Source organism: Lonchura striata, chromosome 3 (genome assembly GCF_050655825.1).
Source record: "Lonchura striata isolate lonStrDom1 chromosome 3, ASM5065582v1, whole genome shotgun sequence".
NCBI classification, from domain to species: Eukaryota; Metazoa; Chordata; class Aves; order Passeriformes; family Estrildidae; genus Lonchura; species Lonchura striata.
The window spans coordinates 78,882,776-78,902,911 of record NC_140705.1 but is presented as its reverse complement, the minus strand read 5'-3'; the positions used below and the strand labels follow the sequence as shown (position 1 = coordinate 78,902,911).

The following is a 20,136-nucleotide window of genomic DNA, read 5'->3' as shown; positions in this document are numbered from 1 at the left end:
GGAGGCTTCCTGCATGCAGCAGGAACAGCCCTGTGCCCCAGTGCAGGCTGGATGCCGAAGGGATCGAGAGCTGCCCTGAGGAGGCTGCCCTGAGCTCCTCGGCTCCGGCTCTGGCGGCAAAGGCTTATACCGCTCGTGCGGAGCCCTGCAGCGGGAGCTTCCGCCAGCAGCCTGAGGGAAGGGATTCTTCACTCTCCTCAGCGCTCCCGAGACCACTCTTGGATTGCGACAGCCACTCCTGGCCTTGCTGGTAGAAGACAGCCTGGAGTGGGCCCAGCCTTGGAGGTACAGGGCCACCAAGCTGCTGGCTGGGACATGGTGGTGTATGAGGAAGGCGAAAAAGCATCTTCATCCTGGAGAGGAAAGAGTAAAGGGTGGGATCTTATTGCTGCCTACAGTTAACCACTGAAAAGCTGAGGGAAAATGGACTCAGAGTCATCCCGGAGAAGCAGCAGGTGAAGGACAAAATGCAAGGACCCAAATTGTAACAAGAGAAGTTAAGATTAAATGTGAGGAGAAATTAATCCTCCACTGAGGTATTCAGATGCTGGAACAGGGGTCCAGAGAGGATGTGGGATTTTTACCCTTGAGGGCATTCCAAATTTGACAGGAACATGGCACTGAACAATCTGACATAGCTGAACCTGTTTGGAGCAGGTGTTGGGATGAGCTCACCCCCAGGTGTCCCTTGCAACCTTGAAAGTGACATACAGGTGTCCCTGTATATCACTTGGCTGTATTCCAAGCGCACACATGATTTTCAGCAGCCAAAACATAAAGGAAAAGTTCAGTTTTTAATTTTCTACAGAAATCAATGCTATGTTTTAATTCAGGTACTGAGATTTTATTTCCTTGTGGTTGATAAAATAGTCCTGGATAAAGGCTTCTCCTTCATAGGAATTTGACAGCTTGGGTAAATAAGAGTTCAAAGTCTAAGGAGTATTGGGTGGGGGGAAAGTGAGCAGAAGAGCAGTATGGAAAAAAGAATGCATACATAAAAGTGGAAGGTGAATCACTGAAATATTGTGCATTATGCTCAGTATTGTGCCTTTTACATTTTCAACAAGAACATGTACTTCAGTAAGGACTACTCTTCTTGCTTCCTTAAGTGGCAGAGCAGTGGCAGGGAGACTGCCACCAGGGTTTTATTTGCTTACAGTCAAGAAAGACTGATATTCATCCTTCTGTCAATTTGTTTTGCCTCTCAGAAGCCTCTAGTTAAAGATTCTTTTATACTCTGCTGTATCTGTTATTAAGCTTCCAAATAAAATACATTAGTGGAAGGCTTTATAAACAAAAGATAGAATTACAGGAGTAGGAGGAACAAAAATGAAACACAGCTTTCTAGCTTTTTTATGTTACAACTTAGGTTCCCAGGCAAGTATATAGTAAAAGAAGAATTTACACTGCATAAAATCCACAATAACCCTGTGGGTTTCCTAAATCAAAATGTTGTTGAATCAAAACTTAGTAATGTGCCTAAGTAGTGACTCATGGACATGGCTTCAGTTATTTACCAATGTTTATTTATCCAGTCCCCATGGCAAAAAGCACATGAAACACTCTCAAGACCTCCACAATCGGGGAGTCAACAATGGTCCAAAACAAAATATTTGCTTTCTTCCACATAAATAGTTACCTCTGATTATCCAGCTAGCTACTAGGGCTGATGATTGCTACCTCTTGGTACAAACTTGCTCCCACTTTGTTGTTTTGTGCTGCAACCCTTGAGTACTGGTGCAGCCTGCCTGCCTCTCCTTCCAGCTCAGCACAGCAACTCTGAGACTGCACGTACCTGGGTGTCCTTTCTGCTACATCTTCTATGCTTCTCTGGCTTCAGGATGTGAGTTTGGATTTGAACAACCACATTGCCATCAGAATGTGTCATGAATGGCATTGGATGCAAATATTCCAGATGTGAAGGGACACCATTACTGCCTCCTGCCATGAACTGTGGTCAGTTTGCCATTGTTACTCGGACAGTGTCTCTCACTAGGAGGTGCCATGTGAATCTTGACTGGCTGCTGACCATTTTTGGGTAGTCAAAGCTTCTATGCGGAGTAGAACTTGAGAGGTGCATAGGCAATCTCCAAGCTATTTTCATTCAAACAGAACATAGGAATTTTTTAGCATGTGGTTGATTTATCATTATTGATTTTGTAATCATTATGTGCCCTTGAACAGTCATGCTCAGCCCTGCCCTTCTGTTAAGGAATTAGCATACCAAACTGCAGAGCTGAAGGTGATAATACCACACCCTACAACAGAATTGGTTAAATTACAAAGACAGAGACTTTTTGAAAATTTTACTGGGGAAATGAAATAAAGCTTTCTGAAGAGAAAGCACATGGTAAAGGACTCTAGTCTTTTAAGCATACTGTTTCATACTGTTGCATGAAAATTTAAGCTTATTAGAGAGAGGAGAACTGATCCCTCTCCCCAGTCCAACATGTTATAAAAGTCCTGGGAGTGTGTGGAAAGTGATGGGCTTCCTAACAATGCCCAAGAAGGAGCTGATACCCTATAGCCTTCTCTCAAATTATTGTTATTCATTCCAAAATTTAGAGATCAGGCCTGAGACAAAAAAACTCTTGGAACCACCCCCAGCTTGCAAGTTCAAGTATCAAAAATAGTTGTGTAAATTATCTAATATTAGATAACGTTAAACTTCACAGAAGGAAAGTGTTGCCTTCAAGAACACACTGGAAATCATGGATGATCTTTTTGACCCTTGGGTGCTGAAAGATTGCTGCATGTATTCCCCCCAGGCCCCGAGCCTGATTGAGTGCAGATTTTGCACTCAACAGGTGCTAGAGGAAATGAATTTCATAAAGGGATATTAACTAGATTTATGAATAGCAGCTGTGCCTTACAGGAGTTTCAGCATGCTTTCCTCTTCTTTCCTTTCTTCTCTATCTACAAGATGGGGGCAGGAAAGGTCCCAGTGCAGCGGTTCTGATCTATTGTACTGAGATATGGGGTGGCTGTCAGAGGCTGCACAAGCTGAGTGTCTCAAACCAATGCTGGTGCATGTGTGGTTGAGGATGGGTCAGGCCTTGCTTCTGGTGAGACAGTGCCCCACCCCCAGACCCCCAGCCTGGCTGAGCTGTCAATCAATCAATCAATCAATCAATCACTAGTGGCTGTGCTAACCCAGCTCCTGATTCTTTCCCGCTGTAGACAGGGAAGGATTAAAAGAAAGATTTAGGTTGGATTCAGATAATTTTAGTAGTATAATTGTACTGTATGTCATTTCCCATGATGTCCACTGACCTTTTCTCTCTCCCTGAGTACAGGTTCTGGGAATCTCCCTGAAACCTGCTTGGTGGGAGGGATAAGGATGGTGATCTGGGACATGTGTATTTGTTTGGGTTGTAGGGATACCTGGACATGTAAGATTGTGGAGACCAAAAGGCAAGGTGGCCTAAACTGAATTTGCCAAGCTTTTTTTGGAACTCAGTTTACAAGTCCAATAAGTATCACAAATAGTTGTGTAAATTATCTAATGTTAAAGAATACTAAAACTCAAAGTAGGAAAGAGATGCCTCCAGGAGTACAGGGAATAACAGATGATCTGCTAGATTTCTTTAGGTGCTGAAAGACTGCTGCATGGACTCGCCCCTTAGAACCTGAGTATCCTGTGATTTTTGGATTCATGTGATGGTGGGGGGAATGGACTGCATAAAAATATGTTAATTAGGTTTTATTGATGTAACAATTGCCCATTGTCTCAATATGCTTTCCTCTTCTTTCCTTTCTACTCTGCCTTCTAGATGGGACCAGGAGAGGAAAGGTGCACTGATTAGACTGAAAGAAGAAAGGTCCCAGTGCGATGGTCCTGGTTATGTCTTGAGAAACACGATCATTGTCAAAGACTGGGTAAGTTTAGTGTCTTGAGCCACTTTTTGGGGTGCTTGAAATGCTTGCTTATGTGCTGCTAGGTGAGGTGGTGCCCTGCCCTGCCCCCAGACCCCCTCAACCCTGCAGAGCTGTCAATCAATCAATCAATCAATTAATCACTGACATGGGAGGGTGGTGTTAACCCAGCCCCTGACTGGCCAAGCAACTGGAAGTCTCTCCTTAGGGGAAAGGCCCATGGAGACTTAATAGATGCAGCACAAGGCCTGCACATGGTCTTGACCCTGCCAGCTTCCTGGAGTTCCTATATCCCCCTCAATGGAATCCTAGGAGGTAGTAGATCTACCTGTGTTCTTCCAAATCTCTTCCGTCTTTCTGTCTTTCTTTGTCTCTTTCTCTGTCTTTCTCTGTCTCTTCTGTCTTTCTCTCTCTCTTTCTTATCCTAATTCTCTTTTCATTGAACTTTGTGGGTAATGTCAGATCTCATAGGTTTAAAGGTTTCTAGGTGAAATGGGCTAAGTAAATGCTAGGTACTAAGTTAATGCTAAGTAACGCTATGATAAGTGAATATGTTGTCATCTTTAATCCTTTTGCCAAAGTCTCTTTATTTTCTGTGTTTTTGCCAGTAAGCTTTTATGTGATTTTTCACCTCTTAAGAGTATTTGGCTGGAATTCCTCTTTGTGCCAACTAGTGTAAAGGAACCTTCCATTTAATTCCTGGGTTTAAGTATTTGGGTGTAACAAGGGTGAAGTAGCAGCTTTACAGCTGCTGTCACATGCAATCATGTTGACTCACACAGGTACAACACGGATATTCTGACAGACAGTAGCAATTGATCAGCTTGGCTACTGCTTTGCAATAGCTACTTACACTCAGCCAGTAGTTGTATTTATTGAGGATTCCTATGAATTATCACATAATTTTTAAAACCAGTCATAAGACTATACTTGGAATGTTGTTTCTGACACAGGGACTGCTTTCCAGAAAAATTAGCCTGCATCCAGATTCAGTGCGAAGACATTGCATTCTTGATCCAAGAAACAAAACCAGGAATTTGGACAAAACCAGGCTTTGATGGCTGGGTACAGTCCAGTCCCCAAGAGGTGGCTCCATATTGGACAGATCTGTTCTTCTCTTGGCAGACCAGAGGTCCTCCAACTTCAGCCTAGGGAGGAAAAGAGAGTGTGAAGTAACTTCTCTAGTAATAGGGACACTAGGCATGCAAGCAGCAATACTGGCAGGAATAATATTGTAGCTTTAAAATGTGACTGACACAAGGACTGCAGAGAGAGAAAGTATTTTATTAGACCTACTGGAGTAAAAGAATGGGTGGGGGGGAGGAGGGGCCAGGAGAGAGGGGGAAAGTCCTTGTCTGTAAGCATCCAGGCCATGCTCTTGGTCTGAAGATCCACCAATTATGGATGTGAGTACATCCCCAGGTCACCGTGAAGTCAGTTACACACACAAAAATTGAACTTTCCTAATTTTCCACATACCCAAGCTACATGATCTGAACAAAAATAATTTAACTGTTTTAATGCTGCTCCTTGAAATGCAGGCATAGCAGGATATGAATACCTGTGTCTGATGATTTTTGACTCTACCAATGAACCCACTGCCTACAGTCTCTTAAGTCGAGGCAGTATATTACAGGCTTTGCTTCAAGTGAGTGGGGTATTCACAACACTGGGCTAATATGAATAAGATATTACCTTAAACAATGATCCTGTTATTGTGGTTGACTGTGTGAATTAAGAAAAAAATTTGCTGTGAATACCTCAGTTCTTAGGCTTCATGTAGAGACATTGAGCTTCTGAAAGTATTTCTGAGCTTTGAAAGTCCAAATTACATGCATTTATCTGCTCATAGTCAAAGTTAGATTATTCTTGACCCAGTTATCTATGCTTCCCAAAGTAAATTCACCACAAAATTAATGTTTTTTAACACCTCCATTCATAAATTCAGGGTGATCATATATATTCATATCAAGGAACTTCAGGCATTTTCTATAACATATTGCAAATATCTGGAGAGATTTCAAGGTTTTTGCTAAATTGGTATCAGTAAGCGCTTTCATGAGAGAAGCATATTTCAGTAGCCCATTAGACTGAAGGAGCAACTTTTGCTTCCAAGGACTTTGCTACAGGTAGTTCTTTTCTGCTGCATGTAAGAAGAGCACACAAATCAGTTTAGGAATGTGTCTTTTGTCCAACCCTGTCACCTTCCTTTGCAAAACAAGTAACTCATGCAAAGCTCTACTATACTTTAAGATATGTCATGCCACTTTGACCAGTGTGAACTATTAATTAAGGAAGTAACAAAACAGAGTGAAACCTTATTTATCTAATTTTACAAAACAAAGCTGCCTTTGAACAATACAAGCTATGGTCACCCTCCTGAAAACATAAAGCACAACACAAGCAAAATTCTTGTGATAATAGCAGTCACATATTTCAATAGAACACAACTAGAGAAATACTAGAAATGTCTGTTTTCCTCTTTTTCACCTAAAAGAAAATGACATCCTTCAGAATACACTGTAAAAGGACATAGGCTACAGGACATATACTAACTAAAGAGAACTTGCTGCAAAATGCGGCAGTACAGATCTGAGAGCTGCAGGAGGGATGTAATTGCAGGCCTAGTCAGTGTTCTGGTTTTGGCTTAGATAGAGTTTTCTTCTTAGTAGCTGCTAGAGTGCTGTGTTTTAGGTTTAATAACAGAATAACAATTATAACACTGATATTTTGGTTGTTGCTAAGTAGTGCTTACTCTAAGTCAAAGACTTTTAAGTTTCCCCTTCTCTGCCAGTGAGGAGGTGCACAAGAAGCTGGGCAGAAGCACAGCCAGGACAGCTGACCTGGCCTGGCCACAGGGATATTCCATCCCAAAGAACAACATGCTTATTACATACACTGGATGGAGCCACTAATTGCTGCTCAGGAACAGGCTGGGCCTTGGTCAGCAATTGTATTGTGCATCACTTTTGTTCCTTGGGTTTTGTCTCTCTCTCATGTTTTCATTACAATTATTATTATTATTGCTGCTATTATTATAGTTGTTGTATGTAATTTTGCTTAAATTATTAAACCATTCTTATCTCATGAGTCTTACTTTTTAAAAAATATTCCTCCCCACCAAAGAAAGGGTGAGGGAATAAGTGAGCAGCTGCATGGTACTTAGTTTCTGGCTGTGGTTAAATGATGTCACTCAAGAATTATTTGATAGGTTGCTATTTCCTGTACCCACAGACTCTACAGGACATGACACTTAGAGCCAGCTGTTACCAGATGTGGTGAGTGTAGTCAGGCCAATGTTTTGTTCCATCATTCCAGGGGAGGCATTCGGTTCAGACTGTTGTGTATGATCATCACACCTCTTGATATTGCAGTACTCCCATATTGTGTTGGGGTCAGTGGTGAAACACCACGGGCTGCTGTCACCATCTGGGTTTCTACAATAGTTGTCCCTCAAATCCCTGCACAAATAAAATCAACAGTTATGCTGCATAAGACTGAAAATAAGCATAGGAATATCTTGACAAAAAGATGTACTATGTACAAATAAATAGATTTATTGTTGGTTTTACTTATGGCCGGATATTCTATTACCAGCAAGCACATCTGTCGTTGTGATGCTAGTGAAAAGTTGTATTTCACATGTGCATTGGAGTCTTGAATATATTTATACATAAGGAAACAATTCAACTACTGGCTTATTCTCTGGCTGTAATATTTCAATGTACTGAGTACCTAAATAATTGCCCCATATAGCAATTTAAAAAAAATTTACAAATAGGTGTGTGCAAGCATACACAATTGTGAATTAGTACAGAATGTGTGAATTAGTAATAAATATACATGAAAATTCATACTACTGGGGGGAACTTAGGCTTTTCCAAATTTTTTTAAATGTCAAAATTCTTTCTCATATTCAGAAGAATGGCAAACAAATGCTCATGCAATTGATCCCATCTTACACCCCAAAACTCAATTTTTACTGACTTCAGTGAGACCACTCCTATGCCTGTGTTTGCTGGGGCATGGGGGAGTAGAATTTATCTTTTCAATAATTTGCAGAGTTGCAGTATTTCCCCCTCTTAAATCACAGCATGGTTTCAGAATAGAAAAGAACCGCAATGCTTTTTCTCTGAATATGACAGAACACATGAATGCCACATTTTCCGAGATTGATTTGAATTTTGAAAAATATTTTTGAATTATATCATCCCCCTCTGAGGATATTCCTGTTTTTTCATGACAAAATGTAAATTAAAATTTCAAATTATTTAGGGTGGCAGCATAAAAAAGGCAAAAATTAGAAAAGTATCAATCTTCCTTCTTATAATCCACTAAACATGATGAATTTCCTCACAATTGCTCCTGTAACTGTAATTCTGTTACGCTCCTGCCCTTACTAAAAACTGGCACTTTAGTGATTTTGATTAGCTTGGATTAGCTTGTCACTGCTCCAGTCGTTCCTGGTGCAGTTTTGTTAATTTGAAGAAGATAAATCAAGTGGAAATTTCAGTGTACACAATTCTGGGTGCCCAATTCCAACTGCAAAGAACACTTAGTATTTCTAAGCATGACATATCTGACTGCATGCTTTGTATAACATATGCTGTGTCCTCTCCAGATTAAATCATTAGAAAGGCCACAACAAAAAGTCTTAAATTCATAAATGAAACACATATTTCAGTAGGTGCCTTGTCTCTGGATGCAAGTCTCCTGGTGTTGGTTGCAGAAGATCATATTTAAGAGTAAGGGACACAGCTGTATTTTACTCAGAATTTAGATAACAAGGAAACACAATTCTTACAAACGAGACTAACAGAAAACATTTCTGTATCTTAGAAAAGTTCTCTTTTAGTAATATATTCCCTAGCAGTGTTTTAAAGCATAGCTGTGCAAAGATAATACAACCAGCAACAGTTATTGCCAGAGAAAGCAAGAAAAGGTGAGATAAACGTACGCGTGTGGGAATCTGTCCGGGGTTTTTATATGCATGTGCGGGAACATGGAGCTCCAGGCCTGGCACTTCTTTCCCGATACAGTGACAGAAGTTGTGCCACGATAACTCTGCCCTTTGCCTCGGTAGCACTCCTCTGTTAGGGGAGCTTGTACAGGCACAACTGCGGCAAACAACAGAAACTGGTCTTTGGCATCGTAATTTTAATGTTCTTACTGAGCAAGCACAAGAAAGCCTCAAACACACAGGATGACAAAAATGAAGTACTCCTTTATGCAGACAGTATCCAGTGAAGTCATCACACCTGCAGCAGAAAGGCATTTCCAAAGATACTGAGAAAACTTTCACAGTTTTAACATCTTATGTTAGATGTTTTTAAGTGAAGGGTTCACCAGTTAGTTTCATTTTGGCATAAGTGAATATATCAGAATTAAAGATAAGAAAGTTCTCATGCAAAATCCTCAAAGATCAGATACTGGTGACTTTGCCCATGATAGTTCTCAAACAGATATTATGTTAAACTTCAGTCTCTCTATTTTCCTTTTTATTGTGCTAAGACTTTCTTGTTGATTTTGTTCTTAAATGAATGAATGTTTCATTGTGATTTTTAGTTACTTTGAAAGCTCTTGTCCTCTCTTTTGTGGCTTCCAAAAATAGGAGTTAATTTTGTTTAACAATTTTTCATCCCTTTAAACCTTTCAATTTTTCAATGAATTTGCTATAATTGGCCTACCTTTGGGAAGAAAGGAGTGTGAAAACATAAATATCTTTCATCCTGTAATTCTTCTGTTGAGTCAGCTTATGATTTGCATCTTTCACTGTATATCCCTAACCATTGAAAATTTAATATTTGGCAGATTTTGCAACATGACAGGCAGACAAACATTAAGCGTGACAAAGTGATTGAAAAAAAATAATACATTTACAATATGAAACAATAAATCTTTCACTGTTTTAAATTCCTTATCTCAAGTACAGTCCACCATTCATACCAGCAATCCCTTGTTCTGTCCTGTCACAGGGAGGAATAGTGCAATATTCCCATCTAATGCTGCTGTTGGTAGTGTAGCACCAAGGCTTCTTCTCTCCATCAGGGTTTCTACAGTAGTTTTCCTCTAAGCCCCTTAAAATAAGAAACAGGAACACTGATTTTAAACCAGTCATAGAAATCCAGAAGAGTTGTGTGCATGACTATTAACAACTACTGCATGCAGAACTCAACTTAGTGGTGTATTTATTCTTTTTGGAGATTGATTAACCCATGCATCACTCCTTTGGGACTAGTCAATGGCCTTCAACTTCACAGTCTGAATGCTGGAGATATCGGAAGAACTTTTCCAATGCTTACACTTTCTGCTCTTGTTGTTGAGGTCAAGATGCAGCAGTAAGAGCACACAAGGCACTGATATCCCTGAGATTACAGTAAGAGCCAGGCAAGGCTGGAAGTGTGTAAATAGGAGCACTGGTGCATGCTGCACTCTGCCCTGTGAGAGTGAACAGGTTTCACTTCCCTAGAAAACTTGCAGGCTCAAAATACAGAGCTATAAACCAGGTCAGTCCTAGCTATGCCTGCACATCGGTAGTGCTCTGCAAACTCAGCTCCTCTGACCTTGGAGCACAAGGATGTACTGGAGTATGTTGTCCTTGGAGCATCACTCTTCAGAAGAGTAATGCACTGAAAATGCGCCAAAAGACAGCCAAGGGATTTTTAACATAAAAGTAGTGAACTACTTATAGCTCTCCTGTGGGATATGGAAAAGACAAGTGAGAAAAATACATCAGAATAAATAGGGAGGCAGAAAAAATGAAGAGCAAGATCTGAACAGAAGTAATGAGCACTGACAACTAGTGAGAATTACAAGTTAACAATATAAATTAGGAAAACCTGTCCTCCTCTTGCCTCTGCATCTGGATTGATAGGGAATAACTGTTCCTTGGAATTTGTTAGAATGATGAGGCTCAGCGTACTTGCAGGGATATCTGTCAGGAACCCAGCCATGCTTGTGAGGAAACTGCATGTTCCAGTGTTGACAGGCATTTCCTGATTCGGTGGTAGCTATCCTTCCTCGATAGTTTTCACCTCTCCCTGAAAGACACTGGGAGCCTAGGCCAGAGTCTGGTGGGGGTGTAGCTGTAATGGGAAAATAAAAAAAGAAAAGGAAAGGGAAGGGGAGGAAAATACTGGTAAATTGTGCTTTCAAAAATATATAAACGCCTTTGTTTCTGTAATGTTGAAGATGTGCTCTTTTTTCTTTCAGCAGAAGTTACACTGGTTAAAAACCATTTCAAAATCAAAGAGGACATTTTTATGGGCCTCCAGACTGCCAGATGGATGTCCTGTGTCTGCCCTTTTCCAGCAGCCAGTAAATAACTTTGCTGGGTTGAGACACACTCTGTGCCTACTGTCCCCTGAGACCAGAAAAGGAAAGGCAGTGAGAAGTCTTGTACAGTCTTGTAAACCCAAGTGAGATGGAGTACAGTAATGTAATATACACAGGTAGAGTGGAAGGCCAGAGGACCAAGAAAAATTGTGAGAGAAAGCCTTCGGAGCTGAACCTCTGGAGTCAGTGAACTGGGGAAGAGGGACAGAAGATATAGTGGAAAAAAGAAAGAAAGTGAAATGTTCTGCCATGTGGGGAACAGCACAGAAAACAAGAGTAATGATCAGAGGCATAGAACCGGCAGAGGGCAAATGGAAAATGAATTTACAGCACATACCCATAATATACAGAATTTCCCAAGGACATGAGTATGACCCTAAAAGTTTGATATGTTCCTTAAACTTTAAGCTTTAAGGACATGATGCAAATGCTATGGTAATTGTCACAATTTTCATACAAAAGTCTGTAAATAGTTATTCTTCCATCTGTAATTAAGGATGCTGAAGAGAGCTACATCTAGCAAACACACACCACTGCTTAGAGCACTGGCAAGTGTGGATACATAAGAAAGCAATCGCTAGAGAAAAAAAACCTACACTTATATTTTTTTTTTTTCTCAAAGTGCAATACACTTGTACAATTGGGAATGTTATCTCTTAATTCAGTGCCTTGGAAATATCCAGATTTAGTATGCTCAGCTTAATGGGTTAAGTCAGGTTTTTCTCCTGAGGCCTGAACCTGTTTCTCAGGATTCATCCCTTGCTAAGAAAAAGGCAGTGCTGGCTATGCAGATCACACCCAGGTAAAATATCACAGTATAGCCACATGCTAATTTAGATGATTTCTGAGTTAGCAAATCAGCAGTAAACTACCACCTGATTAAACCTTAATGTCTTGCCTCCCAGGTGAGTTGAAAAGTAAAGTGGTTAAGGGCAAATTATGGTTTCCTATAACATCTTTGGCTGTACTGCACTTTGTGACACCTTCATCCTCACTGACCATACATGATTTTACATAATAGAAGTTTAATGAGTGATTGTGCTTATAAATGTGCACTTTTCCTGATTCACAGAGATACCTCTAGGTTACTCAGAACTGTGGTTTCTTTTCTTTCCCCTCTCTGCATTATTTTAATGAACTATCCTCTGGAGTGATCTCAGGAAATCAGACTCACTGCAACGAGGAATGTTGCAATATTCCCAGCGTTTATTTGGGTTGGTAGTGAAACACCAGGGCCGAAGTTCACCATCAGGATTGCGACAATAATTCATCTTCAGATCCTTCTCTGGATAGCTGTACATTGAAAATGAAGAGAAACTTGTGAGTCAGCAACAGCCATGTGTAGCAATGAGGCTGTCTGCAGGCAGGATCTTCCAGCCTCTGTGGGAATGAATTTGGTGTTGAGTGTGACTCACTGTTTCAAGATAAATCCGTGCATATGAGGTTCTTGGACATCCCAGTGCTGGCACTCCAGTCCAGACTCTGTTCTCGAAAGTTGTCCGTGGTAATCCTCACCGTTACACTGCATGCACTCCCCCGGAGGTCCTAGGCAGAAGGAAAACCGCAAGGAATGCTCCAGCCTATTCATGGAAGATTATGCTGAAAGGACAAGTGGGGTTTGCTCCAGCTAACAACAAAAGGAATTCAGAAATCTATGCATTACAGCCCGGCCAAATTAATAATGCTTCAGGAATATGTTTCACTTGCAGGGAGGAATTTGTCATGTGTCTGTATGTACTGTTAGCAATGGCAGTTCAGTGTGTTGCACAGCACTTGGGTCAGTCTTTACCCTTGTTACAATTAAATAAATTGCAGGTGTAAGAGCAATATAAATCCTTATCCAGATCATCCTAGTTCTCTGCCAGTAGAGTTAAAAGTAACAAGACAGATGAAGATAAAGCAAACAATATCAGCAAATATAGTTCTTCTATGTTTACAAAATAATTTTGAGAACTCAAGCCAGTTAGGAAAACAACCTCTCTGTTGAGAACTTCTTAAGTTCATCTTGGTTTAAATTCTAATTTGAAAAAAAGTATGTAAAAATAAAGCACAAAAATGTAGCAGGAATAGTGTTACCTAATTGAACATCTCTTTTTTGAAAAGTAAATATACCTTCTCCAGTGTGCATGACCTGGTCCTCACACTCTGGGATGGCACAGTAATCAAATCTCGTAGTAGGATCTGTTGTGTAACACCAGGGTCCACTTTCATCTGCATCAGGGTTTCTGCAGTAATTTTCTTCCAACCCTGCATTGGGGTGTTTTCCAGGTGTATAGCTGTAATAGTATTAAAATTCTATTTTAATGCCAGTACTTTAGTGGCACAGAAGGGAAACGTCTAACCTGCTCAGCTAGCTGTGAATTTTATTCATTCACAGTTAAAATTAGAGAAACTGATTTCCCATTGTAAGCCATAAACGAAAACTGAAAAATCATTCCTAGCTACAATTATTAGTAGCTTTCTCCCTAGCCCCAGTTGCTAGTAAGAAGTGAACTTACAGCCTTTAAGGACAATGACAGTCTCAAGGGACAATTGTTGTCTTTAATTGTGCATCCAGTTGATCTCATCAGCTCACTACAGACCCATGGCTCTGTCACATGTTTGTCTTAATGGAGCTACTTTAAAAGTTGTGTATTTCTAGAGATTATTCACCAAACATATCTCGGTCTCATAGAGATCTGAAGCAAGTGAAGCTAGGCTTCTTCCTGCAGCAATCTTCCCAGAGAAGACTAAATTACTTTTAAATTATCTGAACAAGAGTATCTGAGTGTATTTAATTATAATAAAAACAAAATATTTTTTAAAATAAAACTTCAACATAGATGAGAAGACACAGGACCTCTGCTTCCCCACTTGTTTCAGTGAGTCCAATGGCAGCCAGGCCTGAGAAGACTCTGCCTAGTCAGATCCATTTGGCCCTTGGATACTTCTCTCAATTTTTTTTTTACTATCTGTATGGCAGGTGGGGGAGCAGGGGGCTAGAGTTGCACACCTGTCACTTTATTCAGAGGAGAGTAATTCTGAGCCCACTGTTACCAATAGCAAAAATCTTAATTGTGTTGAGAGAAGGAGCATTTAAGCTCACATTTAGACACAACTTCTCTAGCTGAAAATACATCCTTTCCTTATCCAGATCATTGCAGTAGTGTCAAAAGTAACAAGACAGATAAAGATAAAGCTGTTTTTAAAAGTCACCTGACAACAGGATTTGATAACTTGCACTATAAATCTGTGTATATATATGAAGATGAGAAAACTTGAAGAAGGTTCAGAATAGTGAAAAGAAATGTAAATAGGGACATACTTTGGTTTGTGGGGTATTTCTTCTGCCCACTTCTGGCATGGAATACCCCTCTGAGTCTTGGCTTCTGTGCCTCTGTAGTCTGTCCCAATACCTCTTTTACACTGCATAAGGTAAACTGAAATGGAATTAAATTTGTTAATTCAATGGTGTTACAACATTCATTTCCTGGTACTGAAAATTTGCAGATATAACTGAAGCTCAGCTGTACATGATGAACCATGTTTTACTCATGTTTTACTCATGTTTTGAAGCTCTTGTGCCTGCAAACATTCTATAATGTATTTCAAAATAAAAGCATCTAAAGACAGAAATTTCTGAAGCATTGTTATAAAGCTATATAATTAGGTCAAAAGAACAGCTATATCAAGTTTCTGATAAGCAAAGAATAATACCAGGATAAATAGGAATGTCTTTCAGCAGCAGCTGGGGATTCTTGGAAAGGCCTTGCTCATAAGCACATTTGCAGTGTGGGCCTCATCCAGCTATCCCTTTAAGCCAGAAAATACTTAGTTGTCAAAATGCACTTGTCATGTAAGTGGTCCCCAAACTTTTGATTCATCTTAGACTTGGACTCTCCCAGGTATTTTTCTAGTGGAACTCTAAGACAGAGAATGCAAATCATGTCAACAGTGCTTTTATTGGCAACAGACACAGAAAAATCTCCATTTATTAGGTCAGTGATCTTGACTTCCCCTTCCTTTTTCCCTTTTTTGTTTAAACAAGAAGAATCTCCCAAAAGCTCAAAATATAAAATGAAAATGTTTAAGTAATCCAACAGGAGACCAATCTGCTAGGAAAAATGTGTTCCTCCTAAATTATTTTAGCCTGTCTAAATAATAAAGCTGGGCACATCTGACACCCAGGGAGAGCAGGTGAAGACTATAGAGCTGGGTCTGGAGGAAGGCAACAAGTAAGTTCCAGTTCGAATGGCACATGGAGACCACCATGGGTCTAGGCCTTGGTATTTAATCCTTCTTTAACAGCATTTTTAGTAATGTGGCTTCTTCATGTTTGCCCCCAGATTCTCTATTAGTTTTCTGCCCTATACAAGAATTTGCTCCAGCACTGCAGCAGAGAACAGAAGGATGCCATTAGAATAGGCTTGATGAATAAATATTTAACATCTTACTGTACACATACTTCTCTTCTCATAAAGAACTGTGTCTGTGCTGGTGAATGTCACTGTCATTTTAGCATTTTCAGCCAGTGTTAAACACTGTAGTTTTTTCCTGGTGAATAGGAAAGCCCTGTTGAAATTGAGAAGGAAGCAATATTGACATAAGAAGCAATATTTTAAATTCAATTAAAATTATTAATCTCATAATTATTTTTCTATAAATTATTAATTTACTGTCTTATAATCATCTTTATCTTTCACAGATACTGCACTCAATATTTTAGACAAGTAAGAGGTTAGGGTTATCTACTACTCTCAAGTGGCTCACTTATTCAGGATATATGACTACATGAATAAATTATTGTGTGGGAAACTAGAAACTGCATTGGCAAAACATTATCAACATCATCCTAGCTGCTCAGGTTAGTGACTGCCCCTACAATGAACTAGAAACTCTTGTGAAAAAAAAACAGCATCCAGCCAGAGAAGCTCAATCAGTTCTCCATGTAATGTTGGATACAAACAGGAACTCGAACATTTACTATAAAATGAGTAGTACATTGTAAATCCACTCTTCACTTGATCCTGTGGTAATTTATGGCTGGAGGTAAGTCACAGGCTAAAGGCACAGCATGGGAGATGCTGCTCTAGGCAGAGCTGCAGCAGAATGGGGATATTGGTTCTGAGTAAAGGTAGGAATGTATCATTGATATGCAGACACCCACAATGGCACAGTTTTAAGATTCAACAGAAATTACCTGCAGGTAAAATTTCTTTCAGCTTCACATTTGTCTGCACATTCTCTTTCATTATTTGTGTTGTAAAACTGTTTGTTTTGAGTAAGTATCCAAACACCATCTGTTTTTGAATAGTCATCCAGTATATCTCCTTTCACTAGAAGGTAAAGAAACGGATCAGGCATTAAAAATGAGAATTCTGTAGTTAAGAAGATCTCTGGATTTCAGTCCCATTTTCCATGTAGCTTGGACAGGTGAAGACACCATTTATTTTGCATAATTCTGGGTAAAAGATGATAAACTCTGAGGTTATTTCTATCTCCTGACAGAATGCAACCTGTCATGTGAAGAAAAGAGACAGAAGAAAGATATAGAGGCAATTCTGATTAGAGTTATGCATGAGTTTGAAGTTAAAAGCAAAAAATGGGAAGCAAGAATGAGGGGGAATGGGGAGAGAGACTAAATGGTGTCAACACCAAACAGAGAAAGATGGAGGGAAGTGATACCCATATCAAGGTTTTGGAGAAGCATGAATTAGGTGGATGGGAGATTATGACCTGTCATGTGGATTGTGCAAGCCCTGCAGCTTCATTGGTCACTGCTTAGTTGTTTGTCCCAAGATGTCCTGCCCTAGAGCAAGGCACCTCAACCACAAAGTTACTCTATAGCCTTTTACAATGCCCACCATTGTTTTATTGCAATGGGTTGAGCAGGCTGAGTAATGAAATTGTCAGGCTACATCTCTGTTGCAACAAATTAACCCAAGATTTTAAATTAGTAAATAAGTTAGTATTAGATTTGAAAGCTACATATGCGTAAGTTTTCTATTATCTACCGGCTAATAATTCTAACACACCTCTAAAATACTGTAACTCACAGTTTACCACCTAATTGATTTTTTCTTTTTATGTCTAAAAAGGTTATATATTTCTGTTCCTAATTTCTACAAGAGTTTATTTCCATCTCCAGCATCAGGTTACAGTGTTGCACAAGTGAGCTCAATTTGCTATATGGTTTAATTTTTTCGGTTTTTTTCAATATAGATTATTATTGACAGATGCAGGCAGTTAATAATTTTGTACAGCGTGCTCACAGATAATGTTTTGAATCTTTCATTTACACACTCATATTAGGGCTGAATTCACTGCAACATCTCTCTGGTGTTACTAATTCCCATGACATATGGGCCTTTCATTACCTACCTCCATGTGACACAGATTCACACAAAATAAAAGATATTTTGACCATTAATGAAAATAAGATTATTTATTGCCTGAGAGCATTTTCTGTGTCTCTTTGCAGAGTTGGCTCAAGGCTATAAAACCTGCATATCTTAAGAAATCCCTGACACTGAGGGATCTATAGTCCTGCTGTTACAGCAGGACTATGTAGAACACCAATAGCCTAGCCTACTAATTTCTCCTGATGGAGTTAGTAAACAAGTGCTTCCTTTCCTGAATATTTTCCTAACTTAACTGAGGCCACTGTTCCAGGGTTCTAGAAAAAGAAAATACTCCTTCCCAAACTTTATTTATTCATCTTAAAACTCTGTATTTTTTCAAAGAGCTCTACTTTGGATACTATTCCTTTTCAGTGACTATAGAGAAAAAAATTATTACAGTTGGATTGAGAATGAATACATGGGAAGTTGGATGGCATGCACAAACTAAAAATTAAAATAGATTGTCAGAAACTTAGAAAAGGTGATCCTGGTTGCCTGAAAGACACTGCAATGTGTAAACTTAAGAAAAGAATATAAGAGATTTTAAATGCATCAGGGAATATATTAGTCTGACTAAAATCTATATAAACCCAGATATTGCACAGGATAACTGAAAAGAATATTCAAATACATGTGAAAAAGCAAATTTCTTCATTTCCATAAGCATCATTGCAGATTTGACCAGTACTAACCCAGAAGATGTAAAAATTGGCTTTAAGACAGTTGTGGACCATCACTTTTAAGCAAGTCAGCTAAAGGCTGATAAAAAATGAACAAATAAAACCCCCCAGTTTCTCAGTTGTCTTTTATAACCTTGTGCAGTCACAAAATGATATGTCCCTGGTATTCTGACCTTGAGTGTCTGAACTATTAAAAATTCATAAAAATTGTACTGATATGTATTTATAGTTCTTTTAAAAAGTAATTTAAGTACCATGTAATTATATGTAATTTCAAAGTACAAGAGAGTATGGTATCTGATTGAAATCTGATTGAAATACATACTACACATGTAATACTTATTTACAGAATTTGTTGATAAGCTTGAGATCCATATATTACCATCAGTAGAACATTTATCTTCTGTTGGGACCATAAGAAAGAATTCTGAACATATGCTTGGAAAAGATGATCTAGGTTACCGGGGAGTAAATTTCTACTACTGCCCTCAGGAAAACAAAGGAGAACATTTTTATTGTGTTTGACAACAGAAAATGTGAAATTTCTGGAATATTAAGGAGCCTGTCAATTTTGTATTTGGTTTTAAATATTCCATTTCAAAGCTTTAAAACTCCTGTCATAAAGGATGAAAATCCACATCATTGTGCTTAACAATGCTTGGCAGTAAACACAGTTTTACCTTTAGCATTTGATCCAAAGCCTGCTAAAGCTAGAGAGAACTTGTCACTGACTGCTGTGGGTTTTGCACAACCTTTGACAGGTGCTTCCCAAGGGTGCCCACATCTCTGGCTATAGATCTGTTCTCCTGGGGCCATTAGCTGCCCATGCAGGCACCAAGGTCTGCTGGTGTTGCTATGAAAACAATCCTGGGGCAGCCACAACTCTCACTTTACCCAACAGCAGCTCTTTCTGACCAGCAAGACCCAAACCTGTCATTGTCCAGAAAACGAGTGACACGTTGACTGAGGGACCTACCTGCACCACACACAGCCTGCTAGTGTTTGGCCCCAGTCTCACCCAGGCAAGCAGAAGGCAAAGGACTCTTACCTGAGCTGAGCAAGAAAAGAAGGAGAAAGGCAGCTTTGCTAATCCCCATTTTGGCCCAGCTGGTGGGTGCTGGAAGTTTGGTCTGTTGGTGCACAAAGTTTTATTGACTTGCACTGGAGTGAGGCAGCATCAAACAAACAAGGCAGGAGGATTAAGTTAATCATTCTCCTGTGTTGTGCTCCCCTTGCCATGGTGTGGCTATCAAAACAACCTTGAATTGGATGGATTACCAAATCAAGCTCAATAATTTCTACTGGTGTCTTGGTTCAACAAGACAGGAGTCTGTGAAGGAGGGCTAAAGCCTCCTGTGCAATGGAGAAGGTAAACCCCCTCCCTCCAAATTACTAGGAGTTTTAAATTAAAAGGCTCTCAGGCAAAGATATGGGAATGGGAGTAACAATTATTTACTAGGAGAAAAACTAGACAACAATTTAAAAAGGCAAATGCAATCGGTACAAACAAAACCAGTGAAAAAGTCCAGAACCTGAGGATTCGGGGTGCCAGTGGCAGTCCTGCTGGGACGATTGCTCCCCTTGCAGTGGCTGATGAACTGCAGCTGCAGTGGTGATCTTTAGAAGGGTACAGTTTTCCTCTGAAGATCTGGTGGCAGTGGGGTCGGTCTTCCTCTGCGCCGGGGTTGCCTCCGAGCTCCGCCACCGCTGCCTCCCCGGCTGTTTCGCTGTGAGATCCCGCGAAGAGAGAGAGGGAGAGCTGCTTCTCTGGGAATCCCGTGAAGAGAGAGAGCGAGCTGCTTCTCTGGGAGTCCCGCAAAGAGAGCTGCCTCCTCCCCAAAAAGCTACCCCTTTATAAAATAATA

At 39.9% G+C, this 20,136-nt stretch overlaps 1 protein-coding gene and 1 long non-coding RNA gene across 3 annotated transcripts; one reads left to right on the top strand and one right to left on the bottom strand.

Annotated features, from left to right (window-relative positions):
* The first annotated feature begins 39 nt into the window (after window positions 1–39).
* LOC146767954 (uncharacterized) lies at window positions 40–11,228 on the top strand. 2 transcript variants are annotated; one of them, XR_014954383.1, is made up of 3 exons: window positions 40–455; window positions 3,774–3,879; window positions 11,092–11,228. It is a non-coding gene; the product is annotated as an uncharacterized LOC146767954 (long non-coding RNA). The 2 variants fall into 2 exon arrangements; XR_014954382.1 differs by having other exon boundaries at window positions 11,089–11,228.
* Window positions 4,712–19,459, bottom strand: LOC110477917 (plasminogen). The gene is made up of 12 exons (XM_021544128.3): window positions 19,320–19,459; window positions 16,391–16,526; window positions 15,656–15,762; window positions 14,516–14,630; window positions 13,324–13,487; window positions 12,627–12,756; window positions 12,386–12,504; window positions 10,799–10,961; window positions 9,823–9,953; window positions 8,834–8,993; window positions 7,147–7,337; window positions 4,712–5,024 (listed from the first exon to the last, which is right to left on the bottom strand). Exons 1-12 carry the CDS (start codon window positions 19,366–19,368, stop codon window positions 5,020–5,022), a joined length of 1,470 nt encoding a protein of 489 aa, XP_021399803.3. The 5' UTR covers window positions 19,369–19,459; the 3' UTR covers window positions 4,712–5,019.
* Window positions 19,460–20,136: the final 677 nt, after the last annotated feature.

What these genes read in the sequence shown, in the direction of transcription:
- LOC110477917 (XM_021544128.3), bottom strand. Translation starts at nt 19,368, where the DNA reads ATGGGGATTAGCAAAGCTGCCTTTCTCCTTCTTTTCTTGCTCAGCTCA. An exon ending in GAAATACCCCACAAACCAAA is followed by an intron (nt 13,488 to 14,515) that starts GTATGTCCCTAT and finishes ATACTATTACAG; the next exon opens with CTATACACCTGGAAAACACC. An exon ending in CCGGACAGATTCCCACACGC is followed by an intron (nt 7,338 to 8,833) that starts GTACGTTTATCT and finishes TTATTTGTGCAG; the next exon opens with GGATTTGAGGGACAACTATT.